This window comes from Falco biarmicus, chromosome 4 (assembly GCF_023638135.1).
Source record: "Falco biarmicus isolate bFalBia1 chromosome 4, bFalBia1.pri, whole genome shotgun sequence".
Classification (NCBI taxonomy): Eukaryota; Metazoa; Chordata; class Aves; order Falconiformes; family Falconidae; genus Falco; species Falco biarmicus.
This window is the reverse complement of record NC_079291.1, coordinates 69,029,792-69,053,560: the sequence shown is the minus strand read 5'-3', so window position 1 is coordinate 69,053,560 and position 23,769 is coordinate 69,029,792. Positions and strand designations below refer to the sequence as shown.

General features: G+C 44.1%; 1 protein-coding gene across 2 annotated transcripts in view; it reads left to right on the top strand.

The window, feature by feature from the left end:
* Nucleotides 1-872: 872 nt before the first annotated feature.
* INSR (insulin receptor) overlaps nt 873-23,769 on the top strand; it is a 62,017-nt gene continuing 39,120 nt past the window's right edge. Inside the window, exons 1-2 of one of the 2 annotated variants that reach the window (XM_056338868.1) lie at nt 873-1,235; nt 13,791-14,342. In XM_056338868.1, the coding sequence (XP_056194843.1) occupies nt 13,802-14,342 (541 nt within the window). In that variant the 5' untranslated portion in view covers nt 873-1,235; nt 13,791-13,801. Of the gene's footprint in view, nt 1,236-5,426; nt 5,802-13,790; nt 14,343-23,769 lie in introns of those variants that run through there. The other variant, XM_056338867.1, reaches the window with a different exon arrangement.

Below are 23,769 nucleotides of genomic sequence, written 5' to 3'. Positions count from 1 at the left end.
CAGGGCAGGTAGCTCTTGTCCTGATGTGCCACATTGCTGAGGCTCGGTGTGTGCTCACCATGTGTTCCCACTGAACAGGAGTGACATTAAAACCCAACTTAGCTAAATCAATACCACCTGTCACATGATGCTGCCGTGACATTTCTGGCATGCGCGCTACCTCCTAATAGGAGGTGGAAGTGGGAAGCAGCAGCAGTTAGTGAATAATGGATCAGATATGCCTGATTTGTAACATTTACAAAGAAAGGGCGTGTCTCCTAGCTACAGAAAGAACTGGTTATCAAAATGGGAACTAGAAGTTCTGTGTCATTCAAAATACAGAATATGAGATAAAGCAGCATGGAGCACACAGTTGTGGTTTGCTGAACTCCCCTATGCTGCCTGGAGTGCTGTCCCTCCAAATTTGGCTCTGCATCAGTAAAAACATGCGTTAGTGTAAAGAAATGAAAAAAAGAGACAAAGCAAGGGGTGGCAAGTTGTAGGTTAGAACTGGTGTAGCCAGTTGGTTGCCTGGAGCGTGGCATGCCCATACCACGTATTAGAGTGACGCTGTTGCAGCCGCTAACTTGCACGTGGTTGCTGATAGAGAACAGCATGCCTGGCAGCAGGGGAGTAGGTTGTGCAAACTAGGTGTGGGGTTGGCTTAGGTGTACCTGTGAGAAGCTGTAGGAGAGAATGCTGGATGAGGGGGCTGAAGGCCAGATACAGATCTTTCTGGCTGTGTAACAGCTGGGCCCTGCTTGCTAGACACAGGTTGGGAATGCTGAACTGTAGGGTGGTTTTTGTAGCAATGAAGAAAAACTGAGGTTCTTTTAAGTTTAGAAGTTTGATGCCAAATTAGAACAAAGATGTTCCAACAAGGAATGGAAACAAAGTCCAATAGTGCATCTGCCTCTGTGACATCCAAAAACCGAACAAAACCAGAAACTGGATAAAAGATGATAAGACGAGGCAATGCTGCAGTAGGCCGTGGAGAGCTGTGGTTTCTTTTGCATCCTTCATCTCCAGTTTCTTTCCACATGTGACAGAGATGCCCTCTGCCACTTTCACCTTGGGCAAAGGTTGTATTTGCTAATGTAACAATAGAATTCCCCAGAAGGATCTGACAGTGTTTCCTGTTTCAACAGTAAAAAACTGTCCTTAGCACAAAAAGTGACCGGATCTTCATCCTCTGAGCTTTCTCCCATCAAGAAAGGAGCAGTCACTTACTGGATTTGGTGCGGACGGAAGGAAGGGTAAGAAAGAAACTTTGTCAATCCATGACGTGAAGTATTTTATATTAAGAAATTTGGCAAATGGTTCTGTGTGACTCCAAACAGGATGAGATACATTTTCCAAAATTGGCTCTCCTGTACTCTCAGCTTTGGGTTTAGTCACTGAGAAGTCAATTCTGTAGCCTTTACAGCAACATCCTGCCAATGCTGCAGAGACTTGGCTATTGTGGGCTTCAACAGCAATTCTTTTGCATCTTCAAAGGACAGGAGGCTGAATAACGTGCGTACTTCATGGTGAGAAACTTGTGAGCAGGCAAATATGTTTGACAATAAAAATAGAGCAATCTGAGCAACAGTGTAACTATTCACCTAGGCAGTTGCGACCTGTTGTGAGGATCAGGCAGTGCTGAATGGTGGATGAAGCAGAAAGTGAGAATTCTGACTCTCAGCTCGGCCTTCTGGCTTGCTGCGTAGCTTTGGCTCACTGAATTTCAGCTCTGTTGTTCTTAAAATTACTTAGAATTACTACCGATGTATCTTCTTAGTGAGTCAACTGCTCTAAAAGCTCCTTTTGGGCACAAAGCTTTGTGTTCCTTGAATATTCCAGGGCTGACTAATTAGCATGGAACTTTACTTTTGTAACCCACCCACGTGTTTGGTTCCAGTGCATATTTCATGAGAGAAAGATGTATTTCGTTCTCAAGACGCACAGCTTTCAGCAAGCGCGGTGTCTCGGTGATGGGGAAGCCAAGCTGTGTTCTCTCTCATGTGCAGTTGCATCAGTACAAGGATGACTGCAATCCAAGGGTAGCATGCAAACACCCATGCATTCAGCGTCCCCACGCTGCTGCAGACAGCAGGCCCTGCAGATAAGACTTTGAAGAACTGTGTTCTTGGTGCCTAAGCAACTTTGTCTCTTACCTTTTGTTAACTTGAGCAGGGGAAAGCTCAATGAAAATGATGATAAAGCTGGCAGCTTCAGCCCTTTCAGAAGGTGGGGAGTAACGTCGAGCTGGTCTACAAAGTCATCTTCCGTACTCATTTGTGCAAAGGTGGTTCCTCCTCTAGGGATGTTGCTGCCAGGGGTGGGCTTCCAAGGGCTTCAATTCCTAGCAGCATCGATCTGGAGGAGCTGGAATCTGCTTAGGATGTTGGTATGCTTAGGCTGGTTTCGTGTGGAGGCATTTGTAAGGCAGAGCAGTATGACTGTGTTTCCAGTCTCACAGAAAAGGAAGCTTGGGACACTGCTCCCAAAAGTTGTTTGGGTTTCTTTGTTTTTTCCCTCAACTTTTGTGGGCTAGAGTAGACCAGTGCACACGGAATGCAAAAACTAGTGCAAGGTTTGGGCCCCAACATTTTTTTTTTTTTTTTTTGGTGACAATATATGTCAAAGTTCTTTTCCGGGACTTGAAGCCATGCTAGATGTGCCATGTAAAAGCAGCATAATCTGAAACATCTTTGGGCATGGTAACATGTCCATAGCCCTAAGCTATTTTAACCTTTATATTTTTGTATATTTATAAGAATGAGCAAAGAATAAGGGCCTGTGTTTATTATTTTCTTTTTAAATGGTGAATGCCATTGTTTGGAGGGCACTGACCCTACAGACAGACTTTATGCACCTTTTATGAGGAGGCATTAGACATACAGCTTTAAATTGCTGTTTCTCTGGCTTTTTGGTACCCTTTCAGTCCATCCTGTGATTCTTGGCAGCTGTGAAGTGACTAGAGCAAAGAGGAATCCATGGAATGGCTCTTTTTTGGGGATTTCAAAAGGAATGGGGCTTTTGATGGGGCCCGTAAACTTACTGCATTATCTTGCGATGTACTGCTTTCATACTGTATAGTATATAGCACTTTTACTGGGTATTACCTCAGCTGAAATGCCATAGATGACAAAAACAGAAGTGTGTTTTCATGAAAACACCACAGTGGGGTTCCAGCTCTGAAATCACAATAAAAATTTTGTCACACTAATTTTCTAAATAGTTTCAAGACTAAAAGATCCCTGCCTTCCACATGCACTGAGGATTCTTTAGACAGAAATAGTAACCTGGCTGATACTCTTTGTACAATTTTGTCCTGTGAGGAATATTATTCAGCAAGTGCACACTGTTCAGGTATGTAATTATAGATAATCTTCTGCATCAAAGATTAAAAAAATATTGAAAGTTAGAAAACAGAGTATTATTTCAGAGTTCCGTACCCATTTTCCTTTCCTTCCCTGGCAGTTGATACTTCAGGGATTTATTTAAGGAATGGATCAAAACAGAAAAAAAGTCTTTGTGGCGTCAGATAGGTAGATACCCTCTGTTTCAAGTCTCTATTTATTTTCTTCAGAGGATTCAGAACTGAACCCCAGTAGTTTGCAAGTGTTACAGTTCATAGCAGATACTTACCACTGCTTAGTTACACGTTATTTTAACTAAACCATGAAACATCTGTGGAGGGGAGAAAGAATGTTGTTGAAGAAAGGAGTCCTATTTAATATATCAAACCAGTGACTTAGTGGTTTCTTGAATCAGACATTAGAGAAGAATCTGCAGTGCAGCTATTAGGAGAGAGAAGAGGAGAAAAAAAAGAGTAAGCAGGTGCTGGCTTAGTTTCTCAGCACCCACATTGCTGCTGTTGGTTTATCTGATTGCAAAACTAGTGTACTGTAGCACGATGAATATGTAGCAGTGAACTTATGGGAAAGATGCTGGAAAGATTGCACCCTGATATTCTTAATCAGTAATTAGAAACTAAAAATAGTATTTGATGGAAAGATAATAAATCTGTAGCCTTTAATCCTCTGGTGCCAATCTGTAAGGTGATATCATTATTATATGAAAGGCAGTAAGAACATAAGTGTGTAAGCAAAAGTAGGTTGCTATTACAGTCCCATTACAAATTCCACATGGCCCAAGCTGTCTAGATGCTGTTTGGCTCTGTGTGTTTTGTGCAAAGTCTATAGTCATAAAGCAGGTTAATTTGCAAGCAGAGAACACATAGTTTTGTTGTTTATTTCCATTCCTTAACTGCCCTGACTTCCTGAAGTGTTGTGAAATGAGTTAGGTGCTGAGTCTCTGCTGTACTTGTGCGTCCTAAGCAGTCGTCTGTTCTTGAGAAAATGGCAGCACGAGCAAAAATGTGGGGGATGTGTTCCCACAATGGCAGTTCTGATGCACCAAAGGCTGAACCGATAGTGAACATGCTGTGCAGACACACATCTTTTCCTGCTGTAATGGTGACAGAGAAATCGCCGCCACTTAAGCAGGGCCTTTCATCTTAAATAGTTTGCAAATGCAAAGATGTAGTTATTGTTACATGGGTACCATCACAGCTAATACTGCTCAAACTCCGGTGATTCAGTCGAATCGGGCCATCGGCTTCTCCCTGTCCCACTGGGAAACCTCAAAGAACGTCAGAGGGAACCATACCAAAATAGATGTGATTTCATAGACCAGTCCTCCTCCCGTTCACGACTGTGTAATATCCCTGTGACAACTGCAGCTATTCTTTAAACGGAGAAGTAACACAAAGTATTTTAAATAGTGCAACCTCTCTTCATGCAATTTGGTGCCTAGAAAAAGGAGCCCATGCCAAGTGCCCTGCTGGCCACCACTGGCCTGCCTGCTGGCCTACCAAGCAAGACACCTAATACAGAATCTCTTGTAAGGTGAAGATGGTGGAGGAGAGCATTGAAAGAATGCTTATTTACCAAGTATTTTTGGACTAAAAAAGCTTTAATGCAGCAGTTTGTAACTCAGTATCTTGCAGAAATGGGTGGAAGCGAGCGCCAGGTAACTGCTATCATGGCTTAGCACCGCTACAGCACAGAGGTGATTAAAAAAGGAGGCAAAGGCAGCGAACGCTGAATCCCACCGGGAAAAAGACAACCAGAAACTAGAAGTGGCTCTGATCTGGGCCATGGCGGCGGTGCGCAGGAGGTGCCCCCCCCCCCCCCGCGCCCCCTTTCCGATGCTCTGAGGCCCAGGCGGTGTAGGGGAGGAGGGGCAGGCCCGCGGGGACAAGGCCGCTCTCCCGCCGCGTTCAGGCCCGCCGCCCGCGCCCGGGCTCCTCGGTGTGCCTCGCTCCAGGCGAGGCTGGGCCAGCCCCGCGGAGGCCGACAGCGCTGCCCCCCTCGGCGGGCTGAGCCCCCGGGGCCGTCCCCGGCAGGTGGATGCCGCTGCTCCTCCCCCGTCCCGTCCCGTCCCGTCCCCTGCCCGGCTCCGCGCCGCCTCTTGCCGCCGCCCCGCTCCGCTCCGCTCCCAGCTGACGGGGGCAGCCCCTTGTTTACTGGCCAGGGAGGCCGCCGCCAGCCCGGCCTGCGCTGGAAGGGGCCGCCGCCGCCGGGGCTGCCGCCGAGGAGCAGGGAGGAGCCGGGCGCTATAAAGGGGGCCGCGGCCGCCCGCCGGGTGTCTCACCGACAATGCGAAGCCGGGCCCGGCCCCCGCTCCCGCCCCGCGGCCTCTGATTCGCCCCCGCCGGGACTCGCCGAGCCGCGGCGGCTGCAGCGACGCGGGCATGGGACCGAGAGCGGCGGCGGCGGCACTGGCCGTGGCCGTGGTGCTGGCGGCCTGGTGCGGCCGGAGCCGCGGGGAGAGTGAGTGCGGGCCGGGGGCGCGGCCTGGGCGGCCGATGGGGCCCGGGCGGGCGGCGGGGCCGCGGCCGCCGCCGGAGGGGGTGAGGCGGGCGGCGCGGGGCGGTGCGGCCCCGCTTACCCTTTGTACCTGTTCGGGGCGAGGCGTCGGCGTCGGCCGCGGAGCGGGGCCGGCGGCTGTGGCGGGGCCTGCGGGGCCCACAGCCCTCCCGCGGGGGGCGGCGCGGGTGACCTTCACCCCGCGGCTGAGCCCCACGGTGGCGGTGGGGCGGCGGGCGCCGGGCGGGAGGGCTGTCGCTCGTCCCCGGTTTCTCGCTCGTCGGGGCTTGAGGCCAGCGGGGCCGCGGGGTGGGGGGGGTGGTGTGCCAGGCTGGGGCCTCACCCGGCACCGGAGGGGCTCAGGTGTGAGGAGGGGCGCGGCCCCCGATCCCACTCCGCTGTCGGGAGGTGTCGGTGTGGTGGGGCTGGGGGGTGTCCTTCCTTCCCCGCCCGGCCTCCAGCTGCCTCGGACCCGCGGGGGAGGGGGGGGGGGGGCTGGAGCCCCGAGGTGGGCAGCGGGGTCCCCGGGGGCGCCGGGTAGGGGTGTAATGATGCACCGCAGGCCGCAAGTGCGCTAAATCCACGGAGTTTGATGTACGGGAGGTCACAAACTTGCTAAATCCGCGGCAAGTTTCAGCCTTATGAGCTCTTTTGATGGGTCACGTTAAATAAACTTGCATAGGAAAGTCTTCTAGTTAGAGGTCTTAATTCTGGGTGATTTTTACAGATGTTCTTTAATGAAAGGCACGTGTTTGTTTAAAGAGAGCTGACTAGATAAATAAATTCTCTCTCCTGCAGACGACCCCACAGCCTACCTTTTAGCTTTCCCATTGGAAGAGCTGATAGCAAGAGAATCAGTGCAAGCGCGGACAGTGTGATGAGGGGCGGTTTTGAGATGTGTGTGATACTCGGGGAATAAAGCAGGATGTATCCTTAAGACAGCCTCCTTTTCCCAGCAATCAGACAAGTTCTATATTGCAAAAATAGCCTAGTTTCTTCCTCAGTCATGTTCTTATGCTGGAAGCCTTAAAAGAGACCAGTGGTATGGTTTTAACTTGGGAGGGTAGGTTCCAGCTGGCAAGCGTGTACAAACCTGCCTGTTACAACAGAGAAATGGAAAAGGTAGTTGACATAAAACACTAGTAATAAATACATATACAACTTTAGTCCAGCAGTTCCTAATTTTAAAACATTATTATTATTATTACTACTACTACTACCGTGAATCTTCTCATTTATTTATTTGTATCATACTTGCTTTTTGGGCTGCAAGTGTATTTGTGATCTTAACTCCCTAATCTTTGTTGTATTACTACAAAAATCTGCTCTCCAATTCATGGATGGAGAGACAGGAATGATGCACAAGACCAAGTAAAATCTGGGGTGGAATGTTCTTATGTCATTCATGTAGCGCAAATACTTTCTATTTTGCAGACAATTTAGATTATAAGGCCCCTAATTAAAAAGGTTTTCAGCTGCTATGATGTTTGACTCCATTTTCTGAGAATGATTAGATCACACAGCGCTACAGTGTGGGGGGAAAACAACACGCTAAATGTGAAGGCCTGCATCAGCATGGCTGGAAGGGTAGATGCACATACAATAGTATAAGCAAACAAGTTGTTCCCTGAGCAACGGAACTAATGAAGTCTGCTTTCTTGGAGATTTGTGTCCTGCGTTCTCTGCAGACGTGCCCCGTGATCACACTGCTCTCCAGCGACAATAGACCCCCCCACCTCTGAGCCCAACCTTGCACAGTTTTTCTTGTACCCTATGTCTTTCTCTTCCCCTTACTACTTTTAGGCAATGTCAAGTAAGAAAGCATCATGTAGTATGTCTATGGGTGGTTCAGCAGGCGAACTGGGGGATGGTTTGAGTTCACACTTAAAGCATCCTTTGGATGGAGATGCTGAGTTTTTCCTCCTTAATCCATCCCGTTTTCCTAAGTCTTTCAGGATCATGATGTGCGAGAACTCTCTTCCTCTTTTACATGTGAATGAAGTTAGTTGGTGAGTTCAGAAGTTACTGAGAGGAGTAGAAGCAAGGGTTAAGGAAAGGAGACCTGACCTGCACATAAACTGATGATACATATATCTTGTTTTATGAAGAAAACCCAGTTTGTGTGTTGTGTTTTTTTTATCACTGTGTAAACATACTGCAACTGCTTGAAATAAATCTCACACATGACTCATGCACGTCAATTCATTAGCTGTGGTATTTAGGGTGGGATTTACCTCATCTAGTTTTAGGCAGCTACCAACTCAGCAGCTAGCTTTGGGCTCCTTTTGTGATTAGTAGAAAATTATAGTCAATAGTCACTGGAATTTAGAGGATGCTTCCTCCCCTTCTAAACTCTTCACCTAAATTTGGGCTCCACACGTCTACTCCTTTGCCTGCTGCTGATGGTGGGAGCTAGAAATGTAGCTCAGATCTCTTTACCTACATCAGCAGGTGGGACAGATTTCACTTTGTCTTTCTGTAGTAATAGCCTTTGAAAATAATTTGTTTCTTTATTATTTCTAGCTCATAGCAGGTTTTTATTTAAAAGTATTTAAAATAGTGCAACCTCTCATATGTGCTCAGAAACTCATTAAGAAGCTGGTCCCTTGTTCCACCTCAAGCCTGTGTTAATTTTTGACGTTGAGAGACTCGGTCTAGAGTGAAATTTTGCTCCCAAGAGTATCAAGTAGAAAGAGTAGGTGCAGCAGGCCAGGGCTGTCTCAAAACCAGGCAACAACTGTGTCTGTCAGCTGTCCCAGCATGCCCTCTTGCTATTTTAAAGAGTGGTTGTACACTAACTGTCTCTGAATAGTCTGTAGAACCCGTAAGCTTTCTGGAGGTCAGTTGTGGGGTGACTGTCTTGTGGACTATAAATTACGTTGATATTGGCAACGTGTAAAACCTGTTCTCTCTCCCTTTCAAGTAACGAGGGATCTGAAGGTCTGTCGGCATTGATCTCTGCCTGTTACCCTGCGCGATCTCCTGCAGTCCTGGGATGCAGTCGCTTCGCTGCCTTTTATTCTTTGCATGGGAAGCACAGCAGCATGAGTTGTGTTTTCTGTTTATGTTTTAAATTGAATGCAGAGATCATAATGATATAGCAAACCAGGCTTTCTAGGCCAGACTGTGAGGCTATCCATGCTTTTGGCATTAAGGAAAGCGACCTCCGTGAGAGGTTTGCCCTGGTTCGGCAGCGCTGTCTTCTGTAACGGAAGAGAACAGGCAGAGATGTTGTCGGAGGGGGCCGGAGGTGTATACATGGGCTTCTTTCTGAGTCCATATCTCAGTTTGCTTCATTGCTCAGATCTCAATGGCTGAGGTGGAAAACTGAAGTTTAAAAATTAATATTTCACAATTAAATTATTTTATATCTGTGAAACTATTGCTACAGTAGGCTAGAAGCTGTCTTACAGTCCTTTCTACTAACCGGTCGCTTAACAGGGTGTTTTCCTCTCCCAGCAGTTATCCCAAATCCTTTTCCCAGTTTCCTAATACTGCTTCTAGAAGTCAGCCTTACATAGAATTGCAAGGCTTTTGACTTGACCAAAGTGAGTGTCATTTTTCTTAAAGAATTAGTTTCTTCAAGTAGGCAGCAAAGGCTATAAAAATGCAGAATTAACTAATAGTTACCTGAAATGGTTTGTGATCTTTCTGTGCAGTGCTACATTGTTCTGGTCTTGATTGATAAAGGGCCAGAGCTCTGAAGCAGTGAATCATGAAGGTTTGGTATCCACATGGTTTACTATAAACAAGCCTTAAGTTCCAGCTATTCCCCTGGTTGGACTTTTATCTTGAACACTAACCTCTGACATCAGATCCAGTTTCTTCATTCAGTACTTTAAGGTTACCAAACTAGTTTGTTCAAGAGGCTTTGGCATCTTGGGATTTTTCTGTTTGTTTGTTTTTAAAATGCATGCTTTACAACATTTTCTTGGGGGTCTGATGAAACATATCTATAATTATATTTTTATTGGGTTTTTTTTAAGCTGCTTTGAATAGCTTGGTAACTAGGGATGGAGGAGTGTTTCCTCTCTGGCAGTGTAGTGCTGTGCTGCTGGACATGGAGCCTGTTTCTGCTGAAATTTAGGAATTTATGTTTAGTAGAGATTTTGCCAGCAGTTTGAACAGGAATAGCTTTGGGCCTACTACTGGAGAATCAATTTGAGATTTTTATTTCCCTGAAAGCTGATTTATGTGTTTTTTGAAACCAGGTTGTCTGTAGCATAATTGACTGCTCAACTTTGTTCTCCTTCTGGGATCAAACCTGCCTAGCTTTCATACTGAATTGTTGATTAATTCCCCTGTCCCTGCAGAAGAAATACTATCAAGGGAAGCTATGGAAAAACACTTACTATTTTGCTTAAAACTGCTTCTTGTTGTCTTGGTAACAATAAATTTATGGGGTGACTTAAGCAGCTACTGCGTGAGCAGAAGGTACAAACTGCTGAACAGAATTCAAAAGCGTGAAAAGATTGAGAACCCTCATACAAAAAAACATATTTTGTTTCAGGTATTCTTAACTCATTATTCTCACTGATCATTGTGGTGGTAAAAAAAAAAAAAAGGAGCTCAGATACTGGGGCAGTATTTATCACTGAAAAACTAAACTTAAGTAGAACATGAAGAACAGTTCTTAGGTGTGATTTTTTTTCTAAATGTGGGAAAAATCTGTATAAACCCTTTTAGTCTTTGTAGAGTTACCATTGTATTAGCTTTTTATTCAACTGTTTATTTCAGAACCAAACCTCTAATTTGTTTTAAATTCCTCCTACGTTTCTATACCAGGCTAATGTCACTGTTTGATACTGCCTTCGTTAAAAGGACTTGTGCAGAAGCCCCCGGTGTTGGAACCCCTTAAGCACAGCAGACAGCGTGACAGGTTTATTACGTTGCTGTTGCTCAGCTTTGAAAGAAGCAGAGTTTGAGTAACTCAGGTCACATCCTGGTTTGCCAGGATGTGTGGAATCTCCTGTCTGGTCTGTGCCGGCAGCACTAATTACAAATAATGCATTCTGTATCAGAGTTTGGAACAGGTGAAAAATACAGGAATAGTTCTAAAGTGCAAACAACTGGTGGATTGTGGATGTGCACTTCCAGCTCTGCTGGATTTAGATGATTATTTAACTCCTCAAAATGCTTTTCTGCTTACTCCCAAGCTTTGCCTATCTCTTTTTAGATTCAGCTTCAGCTACCTTTCTTCTTCAAGTCACCTGGTCAAAATGTTTGGCTATCTTAGCCTTTGGTCACGGATCTCCGGTGAGGGATGTGTTTCAGGGTGGGGAGAGCTGAAGGCGAGGGAGGTTTGTACCTTGCGTGGGTGTTTCAGTCACTGCATTTTTTGAGGAGATAGGAAGATCTTTGAGGGGCTTGCTGGCTGTTTTGGGCCAGGAGCAGCACTTAGTAGTGATCTCCAGAAGCCTGTAGCGGTACGGGTCAGATTCACAAGCAGTGTAATTTGACTTCTTTTGAGTCTGTAGGAAAGTGGTGAGCGCTGCGACCTCTGGGAGCGCAGATGATCAGCCTGGTGCTAGGTAGAAGCAGAGAACACTCTCTGTGAAGCCTTGCTGGATGCGTACCTTTCCTCAGCCAAGCAGGACCATGATCTTCCTTGGTGCATGGCACCCTACCCTCTGGTGCGTGGCATGGGGCTGATGCAGCAGCTGACCACCCGGGATAGCTCCTTCAGACCCCATTCCCTGGCTGCGTTACCAGGTGATAGGAAGTTTTTTGTAGCCTGAAGTGCAGCCACAGCACTTGCGGGACTTCCTGACTACCAAACTGCAGTTCTTTTCATCCGTGCTCAAGTTTTTGCTCTCTTCTCTTTCTATGGAGCTGAACAGGGATAGCCATGTGGATTAAGGGCTTGTCTGGGGGCCAGCTTGTGGCTTGTTTCTAGTGACTTAATTCTGGTCAAAATGATGTAAGACTGATGTAATTATGCTTAGTGTGTATATATATGTATATATATGTTGTGGCCTTGAGCCACAATAAAAGCCTAGAGCTTTTACTCTTAGTCTGTAGAGCTGAGTTGTATTTTTTGACCTTTCCTTTTCCTTGAGGTCAGCTGTATACATTCACGTTACTCAAGGTAGTACTTCATACTGTGATACAGCAGCTGGTTGTAGGTACCACTTCGGCATGCTGTATTTTGCCTGTGTGCTCAGCAACCAGTATATAAGAACCAAGATGCTGGATTTTGAATTTACTGGATAGTTTTAGCTGCACTGGTGACTTGTGCATTGAATGTCAGCGTCCGACTTTTATTTGTCCTTCTGTTGTTTCTCCTTTCATGAAGAAACCACTGGCCTACCCTGTCATACACTTGCTTCCTTGGAAATACCTCTTAATTTTTTTAAATAAGTAATTTAGAATACTTCAACTAGATCTGTGGCTCTCCCAGTGCTTTTAGCCCATGGTTGGGATGTGCAGCGAGACAGCTTTCTGGCTTGCTTCCAGTTTGGCTGCAGTTTTTCATGGGGCAAAGAGGTTGCTGCTAGCTGCACATCAGATTTCCTTTCCCACTTTGAAAAAGTACATCCTTGATCTTTGAGGCACTGTGCACATTAGCTTTTTTCTTCCAGAAAGCAATTTATGAAATGGCTTGGATATAGTGCCAAAAAATCCCATTGGGCAATAACATTGTTTCAAATCCTATATTAGTGTTGCCAGATTTGGGGTTTTTTTACTGCACTGGAACAATTTTTTGAATAATCATTAAGACATTTGCATAGAATTTATTTTTAACCCACACAGCAGTGGTCTGTGTAAAACCATGAGGAGTCAGACAATTGTAACTATTAAACATCTGTCTCTACATCAGTTTTTTGAGGCCTGATCACTGCTGGGTGATTTCTTGCAGCTGCGATGCGGTAATTTTAGTCAGTGAGCTTTACATGCAGTGACAAAAAGAGTAAAGTTCCTGTGCTTTTAATCCGGGGGGGGTGGGGGGGGGTGGCTATCTCAGCCTTAGACAAAAGAGGGGAAGTGGGTGCAGTCTTAAAAAAAAAAAAAAAGGTTTGTCTGTGTATTTCTATGAAGTTTGATTTTTAAAAGGGTTATGGCTGGGACTTCCATTGTGCTTTACAGGCATAGGGTTCAGAATTTCCTTCTTGATTTCTTACCTGTGCTTAGACTTAAAAAAACCCCAGTATTTCCCTAGTCAAACTTTTTCCTTCCGGTCTTTTCCTTTTGTGGGTGCCTGGATTCGTGTTATTCTGTTTACCTTCTAATTTATGTGACTTTTCCTTTTGCCAATTCTTTGGGTTACTGGTTCTGCTAAATAAACTGTCCAGATAGTCAAGGCAGGGAGATTTGCAACCTTGAGAAAATAATAACAAAAAAGTCCAAACACCTAATCTGAAAAGAATGCTTAGGGCAAAAATTACTGGTGTAGTAAATAACTCCTGTCAGCAAAGTCTGGGCAAGAGTGTAGGCTGTACTCTTGCATGTGTGTATTTCCAGGTTTTTCTGCTCTCTTCTGAAGCGTTACCATTTCCTAGCCATCATTCTCTTCCTATCTTTCCCACCCTGTAACCATTCTAAATTACTCCCTCTAATCCACTGGCATTAATTGCACAATCTGAGATGAGGTAGGTGTGTCGCTGGCAACTATCTAAAGAAAACAGATTCAGTTGCATAGAGGTCTCTTACTTTTGTAAATGCCAAATGACGTCTCAGGACTGGTGTTACAGCTGCAGTCGTGACAGAGGTAATACAGGGAAGATCAAGATGGCAGAAAAAAAATGATGCAATAGTTTTATTTTGTAATAATATACCAGGGCACATTCCCCACAGTATATTTCTTAACACTGGGAGCATGCTTTACTGAGAAGGCCCTAGCCACATGCTCTGAGTGCAGCTATATATTACCGTACGGTTGGACAAAACTGTGTATTTAGAAAATGAAAACAATTACCTTTTCTTGAATAAATTAGGTTGTTCTTTGCCTTCCAGTTTGCAGAAGCATGGACATTCGCAACAATCTGACCCGGTTGAACATGCTTGAGAACTGCACTGTGATCGAGGGCCACTTGCAAATATTGCTGATGTTTAAAACCAAGCCTGAAGATTTCCGTGAGCTCAGCTTTCCTAAACTGACAATGATTACAGACTACTTGCTGCTTTTTCGTGTGTATGGCCTGGAGAGTTTAAAGGGACTTTTCCCCAACCTCACTGTGATTCGGGGAACTCATCTGTTTTTTAACTATGCGCTCGTCATTTTTGAGATGGTTCACTTGAAAGAGATTGGCCTCTATAACCTGATGAACATCACTCGAGGCGCTGTGCGGATTGAGAAGAACAACGAATTATGTTACTTGTCCACGATCGACTGGTCAAGGATTTTGGATTCTGTGGAAGATAATTACATTGTGGCCAACAAGGATGACAAAGAAGAGTGTGGAGATGTGTGTCCGGGAACTGTGAAAGGGAAGAGCAACTGTCCGCCTACTGTGATAAATGGCATTTTCATTGAACGCTGCTGGACCCACGATCGCTGTCAGAGAGGTGAGTCTGCCGGGTGATGTATGTCGACTACGGTTTTGCTGTCAATTTTTAACCTGTCGTATCTGTTGGAGGGCTAATAGCTACCTATTAATTGCTACCTTTAAGCACAGGTTCCTGAAAGCAAGGCTCAAAATTGACGCTGGACAGGTGAGAGAACCTTTGGGATGGAGCTGTAGTAGCAGTTCTTTTACCTATGTGAATAATGTATCTAAAAATGTTGTGTTTGGTTTCTCTGGAAAGTTTGGGACTGCCTAGAGCTCACAGGATCAACAGATCTTGAGTGTAACTGCTATCTTGTATAATAGTTTGATGGTTTAGTGTCTCTGTTGGGGCTTGGGTGGAGGATTAGAAGTCCAGGTTGACTGAAGAGCCACAGCAGGTGGGAACAGAATGGCAGGGAAAAGTCTTTATGGAATAAACCTGCCACTAGAAAGGTGCAATTACATTTTTACTGAAACCTTCCTGCCATAAAAAGGTGTAAGGAACATGATGATAAGTGAGCAATGTTTGCACAGAATAAGAAGCTGGAAGCTGAGTCAGACCTGAAGGGAAAAGGGAAAGGAGGAGTGAGGACCTGGATGGGGGTTACCCGTAGCAGGAGCCCTGGGAAGGGTGAAATAACTGGGCTTTGAGCCTGGGGTTTTAATTCAGGGCAGAAGGTATGTTCAGAAAGCTAGCCACTGTTGCAACCCCTGAACTCCAGTTCTTAAACTGTATTTAGGGTTGCTTTTGCTTTCATACAGATTTGTTTTTTCCAGACTTGGAACTGACCTTAAGTTTAGTTTTAATTATATATTTACTGTGATTTATGTTAAATCTGACCTGACGGGGAGCAAAGTGAATTGAGGTAAAACTGACAGATTTAGAGTTGACTGTCTTTCTGGAGGTAGTGCATCCCAATGAAGCAGTGTGTCCTAAGATGAAATTAGGAAACTTGTGGGCTGGAGAGAATTTCTTGCCAAGCTCTAAAGGGCAACTCTGAGTGCTAAGTGCCAAATTTGAGAAGGAATTCCTCCCAGTATGCATAAACTAATGAAATTAATGTGGTTTCCCCTCTGCTACTCCTCACCTCAAAATCATCTAGCTTCCTTTTAAAGAAAGTGGTTATTTTTTGTCACCAGAATAACAGGGTATGAGCAGGAAGATGCAAGCATGTATGTGTGTGCCTTTTTTTAAAGTGAAAAATAAGGTTATAAAGCATTTTAATGTATGAACTCTTTCAGTACACAGTTGTTATCAGTGCTGAAACCTGGTTTCTTATGCATTCATGTTTTATGTTTTCTGCTGTTTCATAAGGTTAAAGATGTAAGTGAAACTATTTCAGTAGCTAGACTACTCATAATGTCCCTCACTCCTGTGAATTTTCTGGGGCTGTGCTGCAGCAGGTTGGAATGTGTGGTTTCCTTCCTTTATATAACTGCCTGTTCCCATGAAACCTGTAGGAATGTAGTCTTTTACCATTGGGGCAGAAATCGCAGCTCCTGAGCCTCTCGTACAGGTTCAGCTAAATTTGTTAGAGGATACCCATACAGCATCACACACCATCTGAGCTTAGTTCCTGAAGGAGCCAAGCTAGTAAGTCCATTTGATTTGCATTTGAAATTGAAATTTGAATTTGACAATGGTTTTGAAAGTAATTATATACAGATGCTCCCATCTGGCTTTCTGTGTTCCTTGCGGAAGATTTAGAGAAGCAATACTCCTACATATTCTGGCTGTAACTGGTATGTGTTTTCAAAACCACTTAACAAGCCGCACTTATCTTGTTTTGAATGCTAAGTTTTCTACTTTTATTTATTGGGAGCTGGTGTTTTCAGCAAGCTGGTATCTATTATATTGTGACACCAGCCTGTGTGCTTCTAAAGTTATTTTAACAGCTTGAGTAGTCTTTTAGACTTTTTAGGCTTTTTTGAGTAGCCTTTAGACTTTCAGCACACACACTAGTAACTATGGTAGAGGTTAAGTGACATTTATTTAGTGAACCTATTGGTGGAATTGCTGCCTTCTCTGTTCTCGTGCCAGCCGTAACATATCCTTAGCATGTGTAATGGTTTTGTCGGGATTATTAAGGGCTTGTGTGAATTGTACTTTGGCTTTCCTTAGCCTGAAGAGCCTTGTAGCAATTCCCAGTATTGAAGGCATTAATGTCATGAAACGTTTCCCTCTGCATTTTTGCAGGTTATCTGGGAATCTTCAGTGGCTCACGCTGTGCCGAAGTCTCCCATTTCTCTGGTTTTAAGTGTATTCTCTTTTAGTTTTGCTCCTTGTTTTTTAACCAGTGCTGGAATGAAACGTAGCCATTTCAGTATAATTTTCTTGGGGAAAGTTTGCATTTGTGTGTTGTTTCAACAGAGGTTATTTGTACCTCTAGCCTGTTTTATAAAACTTGGTGTAGAATCTCCTATTTGCTACTTTTTTGTTGTGCGGGAAGTTGTCGCTGCCTAAATGGGTAGCACTGCTGCCCTGGGGCTGCTGGCCAGGATATTTTGTTTGCTGTTTTGTCTACCAGAAAAAAAAACCTTAAAGAATATGTAGATATTTTGTTTTGATGTTACAGTGTGTGTCAGTTGACAAAGACAAGTCCCAAGCTGGCAAGCTTTTCCAGCCTGTTAAGTTTGAGTCTTGCTGAAGAAGATTAGGAGATGGGCAAGAGAGCAGGTGTGGGAAGGCTGAAAGATGTCGCAGAAGGGTCTTGTGTGAGTGAGAAGGGCGAGATGGCTGGAGTTGGAGTGGGGTCCTGGGTGTCCCCCATCTCTTCCACACCGGTCTCAGACCTTCCCCTGCCTGCTGTATTGTGGTGGCTTCCTTCACGTTATCCCTGCCCCATCTCATATTGACGATGCATCTTGGCTATTTCTCTATTTTAATCAGCACAGATATTCCACTTAACTCCAAAACTAACTTTCAGTTATAGCATATAATTACCTCTGAGGCACATATCCAAGTCTCTGAATCATGCTTGCAGCTATAACTTCAGCCCAGAAATTTTTTTAGTTTGTGATAACATGTTCAAGACAACAAAGTGAAGGATCTTCTTACAGACGTTAGAGCTAAGGTTGTGGATGAAAACAGCTGGAGGAACTGAAATGATTTGTGGGCAGCTGCATGCTTTGAAAAAACAGTTGCAATACTGAGGAATCTGGGTCTGACTGCAAAGATGTGTAAGTGGGTATGCCATAGATTGAGATTGGTCAGGATGTGTGTCCTGAAAGTTTTCTTTTTTTTTCTAAATTACATGTGTTGGTGTGAAAAGCAAGTTGGTTCAATTAAGGCCAACTCATATTTTAGGTAGGAAGAGAGGGAAGTATGTAGTTGGTTTGGAATTTGGGTCTAGCCTTATGCTGTTTATGGCAGCCAAGTGCTGTTCCTGTTCTGAAGGTTTTGTACCTTTCCAGCCCACATTTTTATAAGGTTTTTTTTTTTACATACATACTTACTTTTATTGCCATAAAAATGCAGTTCTGGGTTTGGTGCAGCATGTTCATGCAGAGAGTGTCTTTGCTGAAGAATGCAGACAACAAAAATGCTGGAAATGCCACGTCCTAGACCTCAGTCTAGATTTGCCAAACATGATTTTCATATTTTGCATTTTTTTCCACATGTTGATGTTGGGGTTTTTTTATGTAATAAAAATGCTATATGTCTGTCACTTCACTTGCGGAAGGAACAATTCCCTCTGAAACAGGATTTCCTGCCAATTCTCTGTGCAGTCAGATTTCTCTGTCCATACATAATTTGAAGCAGTCTGATGTTTCTGGCAGTATAATTATAAGGGCAGGTTCAGCCTTTTTCTTGCATATTAGGTCATCTGGAGGTGGAGTAAGGTAATAGGAAGGAAAAATGGAATGGCCAAATAAAAAAGACCAGGAAAATGATCTGCAATATCAGTCCCTTGGTGAATATCAAAGGGCCACGCATTCCTGGAATATAAAGATGGATATCTGAAATACAGGCTTTGTTCCGTAGAGGATATGATGAAATTCAAGTTCTCCTATTCATCCTGAATAAAACCTTTGTGGGAGTCTGTTGTCTTCTTGACCTTGGGACTTCACACTACCAGGAAATTTGAGTTATGAAGAGTGTGGGCCATTTCAGGTTTGTCGATAGACTCTTTCTTTGATCTGTTGCTTTATGTGATAAAAACAGAAGCCATGTCTCTCACTTGGTGCAATCTAGAATTTGTTGCAAAATACTAACCTCATGGAAAGAAAGCAGAAAGTACATGAAACCATTTGGGCCAGTTAAAGAGGACGGTAAGACAGAGCTGATAGAAGGGATGATGGTCTGAAGTAAGTGACGTGCAAAGGAGCCGCTAAAGGAAGGTACTGTATGAAAATAATAATGTTTGTCCAGATTTTGTTATGACGTTGGGGAAGCAGGTCTGGAGACTAGTGATACAATGGAATCTCTCTTTAATTTTGCTGTGATTTATCCAGGGAAAATTCTGGGACGGGTAGGGGATAGGTAAGGAACTGAAGAGTGGCTTTAGTAGCTTGCTTTGTTTCCTAGGACAAGCAACACAACAAAGCAAATTAGAAAAACGTTGCTCAGCCTGAAATACCTTTCAACTGCTGTGAAATAGCACTGGTGCCAGGAGAAAATCTGCAGCTATGAGCATCTTCAAGGCAGGTTTGAATAACAAAGTTCAGAGGTGTATGTGGGAAACATTTTGTGATGTTTACTTAGGTAGAAATATTACTTAGCAACAGCTTCCTGTAATTTTTATGTGCTTGGAATTTCTGTGACCATAAGCTTAGTTTTACTACCTTCATATGGGAAAGGGGTCTTGAAGCACAGAACAGACTTAGCCAACCTCAAGGGCAAGATATTTTTAAAGCTTCAAACACAAAAGAAATTTTTCCAGTTGCTACCACATGAAGTGGAAGAGCTCCTTTTATTTGGAGATCTTATCAGAGCTGCCTTTCCCCAGCTCTAGCTCTGACAAATGCCAGATGGAAGTTGACACCCGATAATCTCACTGGGGCGTCTGTTCTGAACCTTGCCAAGCGACAGCTTTATTGAGTGCGTGTAGTGCTTGTGGTTGGGGCTATTGTGATGCTTGCAAATGGCTAGACATCCTAAACTAATTCACGTCAGCTTATTAAGAGGACTTAAGAGATTTATGGTGCTTGATGGTGTGATACAGCCCAGAATTGGGGGAAGAGGGGTGGAAGCAATCGCTCCATACAAATGGCTATTTAAGAGTATGCTACTTAAACACACCAAACAAAACTTGGGGCTGTGAAGAAGTATCTATTAGGCTTTTCTCCACCAACCTGGGGTGATGCAAGACTGTGGGATTTCAGTATGTACCAGTTTCAGCTTGCTGAGAAATCCCCATGCGTGCAGCTCCTGCGGTCTCACCACATGTACGTGTCTTCGGCTTCTTCACCACTGCACCTTGACGCAAATGCAGGGGACTGAGGATTTGCTTCCCCCACCCCAATTCCTGACCAGCACTTTAGACAGAAGCCACTGTCAGATCTGTTCTGTCATTAGAGCGTGTGCACAAGAATGAATTCCTAGCTCATCCAACAGTTAATAAGCAGTAAATACAGAGAATCCTCCCCCAAAGTTAAGATATCTTAATTTCTGTACAGAGGGCTTGTCAAGGCAAAGCTTTTTGGTTAGTTAGAAAGGAGAATGAGGTATTTTGCTGCTGATACAGTGAAAATTGGAAAAGTTTCCATCTCGTTTGGTCTGAGTTGCCATTTTAATTCTTTCATCCTTAGCCCCTTCCCCAAAACACTTGTTATTTAAGTCAGTCTCTGGGCCACTGAGGAGGCTGAGAGGAGTTTAATGCTTCACATGCAGGAGTTCAGCGCTGACATTACTGGAAGATGTTTTAAGATCTCTCATCTTCAGTGGTGACGTTGACTGCTCGTGATTTTCAGGGGTTGCCTGGTAGTTGAGGGTACTTCAGATAGAATACTTACTTTTCCCACTTCAAGAACAGTTCCAAGCGACCTTATTTGCTTAAACAAGGGAACCTGCACTGCCCCTGGTTTGATAAAATGTACAAGAATGACAACACTTATCAGACACTTTTGTTGGAAATTGCTCTTGTCTGGGCATGGATGTAGAAGCGGGAAGTCACAAAATGTAAAATAATAATAACACTGAGCAAGAGTTAACCTGCGTTAGTAATGCACGAATGGGAGAGCTGCAAGTGGCTCAGCCTGGTGTGATGGTCTTGCTCAGTTTGTTTCATTCAGAGAAAATCCTGCTGCATGTTGGGGTTGCTTTGTTACTGTAAGTGAAGATAAAGATTTGGCCAGCTCATAGATTCTGTATGTTTTCCTCCCTTCAACACCCCCTTAAAGAAGGCATAGCAATGATTCTGTATTTAAAATCTTAAAAATTTTACTTGATTGTAAAAGTATTCTAAATCAAACGCAATTCTGATGCCCCTTCCCAGATTTCAGCAGAGCAAATTAAATTTCAGTTGTGTATGATGGTATAGCATTCTTTCATTTTATGATGAAGGAACTGGAAATCTTTGTTGTAGAAGGCTTTGAAGGGATTGTGAACCCCTGAGTCCATACAAAGAAGTGTATTCAGTGTGTGAGAAGACCAACCGAAATATGTCACTTGGCAAAGCTCTCTGAAACATCTTTCTCTATCAGGAATTGGGTTTGACAGAGATTGCCTCTGTCAGTAAATTTTGTGTTTAAAAAAACCCCGACCACCACAAAACAAAACACAAAAAAGTTCAAAAAAACCCAGGTGTGACCAGCACAAAGATAGTTTCTGACTGGAAGGTTGAGGATTTCGGGACCTTTTGATTAATTACAGAGCTGGTGAATAACCAACCATGTCCTGGAGGAAGCACCACTAACCATTCTCTCAGTTTGTAACAATAGCTGCTTAAAAGTTCAATGATTGTACTTCCCAATTATATCCTATAATTGTCCACAAGTTCCTTTTGGAGGGATGTGAATGAACTTGCTGGGATGTTTATGCTTCTTCATTAGGGCTGTTGGTTAGGTGAAAAAAACCCGGCGTGCTGGGCAGGGGGAGGTGGTGGGGGTACTGGCTGGACTGCCTGGCAGCAGGCTGAGCTGTACATGCCTGTAGTTATTTCAGTTGCTGCTTTGATCCAAGGTTCGTGGCTGGCATTGCATAAGTGTGCAAACCAGCACGTGGCGGCTTGGTCACTGAAATACTGTAGATTACAACTGTGTGCGTTCATCGTCTTTATCTAGATTTTTTTAGATGAGGGTACCGGGGGGCACTGGGCTGGCTGGGCTGGCGTTGTTTGAGAGTCGTCAGCGTTGCTTTTATTTTGGCTCGTGACATTTAAAACAAACAGAGTATTAACTTTGGCTCTTGGTAGTGCTTAAATGTTGGCTAAGTGAGTATAGGGTTTTCAGATGAAGAGTCTGGCTTCCTTGTGAATGTGTATTTAAATGAACTGGAAAAAACAGGGCAGGATGCTCAGCACCTGTTCATGTCCAAAAAGTTTTCCAATGTGGAATTTCCTTCTCCCTTCTTCAAAACAGGGTCAGAATTGCTGTCAAGAAGGACGAAGGCAGAGCAAGAGGATGCTCTGTACTAACAAGGAGCTTCTAGCTTAGTACCCTCAGTGTGAATTCCTTAATTTGAGAATGCACTTTCTGATTTACCTGACCAGAGGCTGCCTCCTGGGCACCTTGAGAGGTTGGAGGCTCTGAGGAAGATGATGTTTTAAAGGAAATCCGACAAAAGAGTTGGAAAGAAAGTCCAGTTAGAACAGCATTCAGCAGAATGCTGGGATTAATTTCCTTCTACATATTTTTAAAGAACTTCGGGTATATGGTGTTTCACTGGCATCACTTCGGTGCACTCCAGAAAAATAAATGTGATTTTAATCTTGTGTATCAGGGTAGAGGTGCCCTTTTTCAAGAATGTCAAGAAATACTGCTCTGTTGTAATGTAAATGGGGCAGTTTCAGCTTTTGAAGACATCAGCTCCCACACTGCAGTCACTGAAGCACTGGCAGGTGTCGAACAGTTAAGCTGTTAAGTATTATGAGCCTTGTTCATATGCAAGCATAATGAGGGGGACAGGTATTTAGCAAGGTTGGTGCAATAAAGACTGTAAAATTTGCAAGGTCTTCTTAGTTGGGGAAGGGGGATTTCATTAATCTGTTCATAGAACTGCTCCAGTCTTCTGTTTCCTGTGCAATCTGAAGGCTTCTGGAGATGTACAGATCTCATTGCTGGTCACTTGGGACTCCTGCAGAACTGCTGCTGCTGCTGGTATGTGGCCACGCTGGAATTTCAGGGCCCTGACGTGATGAACTGAGCCTGAGCTCACGTTACAGGGTAAGACTGATGTTTTTTAAGTCAACCCACTGAGTTAAGGCAACTTAGGTAGCAAGTTTGTCAGAGATCAGAGTAAAGATCTGCATCCTGAGTGAGCCACAGTAACACCTAAGGTTGGTGGCTTTCTGGTTCTTTGTGTGCCTCTCAGTTCACTTTAGCCTGATCCCTGAGCATAAGTCCTCATTTAGTGCTTTTTAAAAAAAACGTGAATTGTTTGGGGCAGGGAGGGAGGTGGTTGATCTCAATTTATTCATCAAAATAAAGCTTGCCGGTCTGTAGGATTGTAAGGAAGGGAAGGTTTCTAGGGCAAGGGAACAGGCATGGCTTGGAGTGGTGTAGCCATAATTTCTAACTCAATTTTTGATATTTTTTCTGGTTTAGTAGCTGTGAGGCTTTAATGAACAGCACACAGCATTATTGCAATGTCAGGCTTTAATACCTGTGGGCAGGAGCAGCAGTGACAGCAGAGCCACACATGTGGTGAGGTAGAGGTTGGGCTCTGCGTGGGTTTTCGGAGATGCAGGAGCAGACGCGCCTTCCCTGCCGAGGGGAAAGGTTTCAGTGCTGAGGTGTGACGTTCTCGTGTGGCAAAACTTTAAGGCAGTTTGCGTGACATACGATGGGTTTGCCTGTGTGCTGGCTGATTTTTTTTCCACTTATTGATGTGAAGAGGGCCAAGTTCGATACAGTGTTCAAGGGAAGGATTATTTGGTGTCTGTGGGAGAGCTGCTGAACTTGGCAGCTTTGCTTTTGACAATGCGAGTGTGATGCCATTAGCTTCTGAGTTGTTTGTTCTGAAATATCTGAAAATAGTAACTGAGATTTTACTAAGCAACCTGCTGCAAAAAAATCAAGTCCCAGCTATTGCACTGAGCTGAGCATCTGGAAATCTCTTGTGCAGAAACTTCAAATTGTGTCATATCGTCAACTTTTTATGATTGAGAAGGTACGTAAAGAATGCTGGCACTTGAAGGTGGGCTCAAACCCTGCTGCACTGTTAAAGACACAATTAGAAAATCTTAGGAATGATGCAGGAAGCTTTGCCAGCATATTGGGTTTCCTAGGGATAAGACACGTGCAATTCAGCAGACATCATGGCATAACTAAGCATTTTTCTGTTA